The following is a 2682-nucleotide window of genomic DNA, read 5'->3' on the forward strand; positions in this document are numbered from 1 at the left end:
GTGAATAATTTATCCAAACATCCAGTAAAAATTAATCACATGAGCAAATTTGCAAGTGGAGTACGCATTAATTAGTTAGTACCACTTATAAATTTAGTTATGTGGCTAACTCTCATTAAATATTGGGTAAATTACCCAATAATCTTCAAAGACAACCTAAGCCCAATAATCATCAAAGACAACCTAAGCCCCACCAAAGAAAAAAAAATACCAACATTATGCGCCAAGTCGCTTACAAAATTTTAAAATTGGATTGTTAGCAGATGCGTGGGCGCTAAAAGGCAAAAGAATTCTAATCAGGCAATCTTAAGATGGGATGTTCTGGCACCTAAAGGAAGAGGAATACTAGCATCACGAGCACAAGCACTCAAGAGAGGATGCTCCAGGAGCCTAAACCTATTGAATGCAATCCTATTCTAAGCTGATGGGACAATAAAAGTTCCTCAAAGGATTATTCTTGGATCAAACTACAGGGACCTTCCATTAAGCAATATCCTTATACACTTCATACCTACTTGCGAACCCAGCATGCTTCCATTGGCTTCTCATTTTTTTCTGCCAAGGTTCAATGGGAGTTCATTCTTCTCATTAGCGCCATTATGTAACCCACAAATGGATATTACGCCAAGCTTAAGTTGCTGGCCAAATTATTTTATGGCTAGAGGATACAATTCCCGATTGAGAAGCATGGTGATGAGATTTTCAGCTACAAAATACGCTATTGATTTTGGCTATAAAATATTCAGCTACAACTAAGATACAGTGAATTTGGTTTGGACCATTTCCTCATCAGTTATGTCCCTACTACATATAAGAGTTAAATTCCTACAGAATTCCATATAAAATTCAATCAATTAGTAAGTGCATAGTGAAATGGTGAATAATTAAATCTTGCGTATAATTTAATTGCAATGTTTACATTACAATTTACAACTATCATATCATATTCTTCACAAAAATGGGATTTAACTGTGTCCTTCCTCAACGCACTAAAAAAACCAGGGAATAAGGCGCATATTTTCAGAGAGGAATAAACACAAACAATTGGTGAGTGTACGTAAACAAGTTTACTAACCAGAATAAGGTGTCCATAAATCAACGTAACATCTCAACGAAGATGGTAGCGCGTTCTTCCACGAATCACTTTTAGGAAAATCACCAGTAAGAGCAAGAGAACTATCATCTCCACGATTCCCAAGTCTTAGAACAAAAAGCTTCTCCCCAAAAACCATTTTCATGGCTTTCAACGTCTCTTCCATCACAACCTTCCCATCTCTAAACTTATTCTCAGCCTCCACGCAACTCCCTCCAACATTCACCATTATCCTCCCACCTTTCTTCAAACACGTGCGAAGCTTCTCCCACGTGGCAGGTTCCTGAAGCTCCGGTATCAAACTCCCCTTCGAGAATAAATCCACAAAAATCCCTGAAAATCCACCTTCCAAAGTCGCCGTCAATGCGTTTCCGACGTAGACAAAAAGCTTATGTTGATTTTCCCTCTCAAGCTTTGCAAGGTTGAAATACTCTCTCGCAACTTCGATCACGGAGGGATCGAGTTCCCAGCCGTGAACCACCGCGTCGGGGTAAAGTTCGAGGATAATGTGGGCGGTGGAGCCGGCGCCGAATCCGAGGACGGCGATAGGTCCCGGAGGTATGATCGGAGGGAGAGTGGCGAAGACGTCGAAGTAAGTATCGGTTAGGGTTTTGAAAAGGAAGGAAATGCTGTGGATGTTTCCGGGTGTATCGAGGAGGAGAAGCCGTGAACCACGGAATGGGTGGTCTGCTTTTCTAGAAACTTCTAGAACACGAATGTAGTTATGACGCGACTTAAATTTTGCTAGCGTTTTTACGTCTTCGATGGGAATTCCATCGTCTTGGGTTTTGGGTTTAAGAGAGGATTGTTGGTGGCATTTTAGTTTGAAATTGAAAGGGAAGGTGATTCTTGTTCTTGTGGATTTGACTTGGAGATTATATCCACGCCTTAGTGGCGTGATTGAATCGTGAATTTGTGGTGTTTGAGGGGAGGAAGAAAGGATCATCCACATTCTTTCAACTGGAAATACAAGGTAGTGATAATAAAGACAAATGTTACTATTGACACATCGTATATACTTGTGTATGCACTGTTCCACACGCGAGCAAGACCTTCACACGCACATAGCCTATTTTTTCTACTTTCCCTCGTGTTTTCTCTTTTTGGTTTCTCATTTACTTCTTCAAACAAGCAAGAGAAGAGCTCACTCACAACGAGCTGGCGATGTTAGAGAAAATGGCGGCCACAAGCCTTTCATAAGCAAGGTTATTTTTTGTGTGTTAAGCGATTATTTGCCATTTTTGTTAATTACGATTGTTTTTCCATTTTATTTTTGCTTAGTGTTGCTTCTCCTTATTTTCCCTTTTCCAAAATTTCTTTCTTTATTAGTTACTTTGCTATTCAAATTTTAAATTTGCAAGTCACTAATTCTAGTATTTACCAATTCACATAAATAAGAGAGTTGCATAACAAACTGTTGTTAAGAAATGAACTACAAAGACTTAAACATTTTCGAAATTTACTAAGAAAAACCCTAAACTAAGAAAAACCCTCATAAATTTATACTCATTGTTTAACATTTTGGTTCTGTTTCAGCCAAGCTTCTTGCTTCAAATTAACCACATAACCGAAGTAGTTAATCAGTTTCT

The 2682-nt window shown here is 38.8% G+C and overlaps 1 protein-coding gene across 1 annotated transcript; it reads right to left on the bottom strand.

Annotated features, from left to right (window-relative positions):
* Window positions 1-874: 874 nt before the first annotated feature.
* LOC101506952 (uncharacterized) lies at window positions 875-2234 on the bottom strand. Its single transcript, XM_012711937.3, has one exon. The coding sequence runs from the start codon at window positions 2043-2045 to the stop codon at window positions 1071-1073; it is 975 nt and encodes a 324-aa protein (XP_012567391.2). The 5' UTR covers window positions 2046-2234; the 3' UTR covers window positions 875-1070.
* Between the last annotated feature and the right edge of the window lie 448 nt (window positions 2235-2682).

This window comes from Cicer arietinum, chromosome 7 (assembly GCF_000331145.2).
Source record: "Cicer arietinum cultivar CDC Frontier isolate Library 1 chromosome 7, Cicar.CDCFrontier_v2.0, whole genome shotgun sequence".
Classification (NCBI taxonomy): Eukaryota; Viridiplantae; Streptophyta; class Magnoliopsida; order Fabales; family Fabaceae; genus Cicer; species Cicer arietinum.

What these genes read in the sequence shown, in the direction of transcription:
- LOC101506952 (XM_012711937.3), bottom strand. Translation starts at nt 2,045, where the DNA reads ATGTGGATGATCCTTTCTTCCTCCCCTCAAACACCACAAATTCACGAT.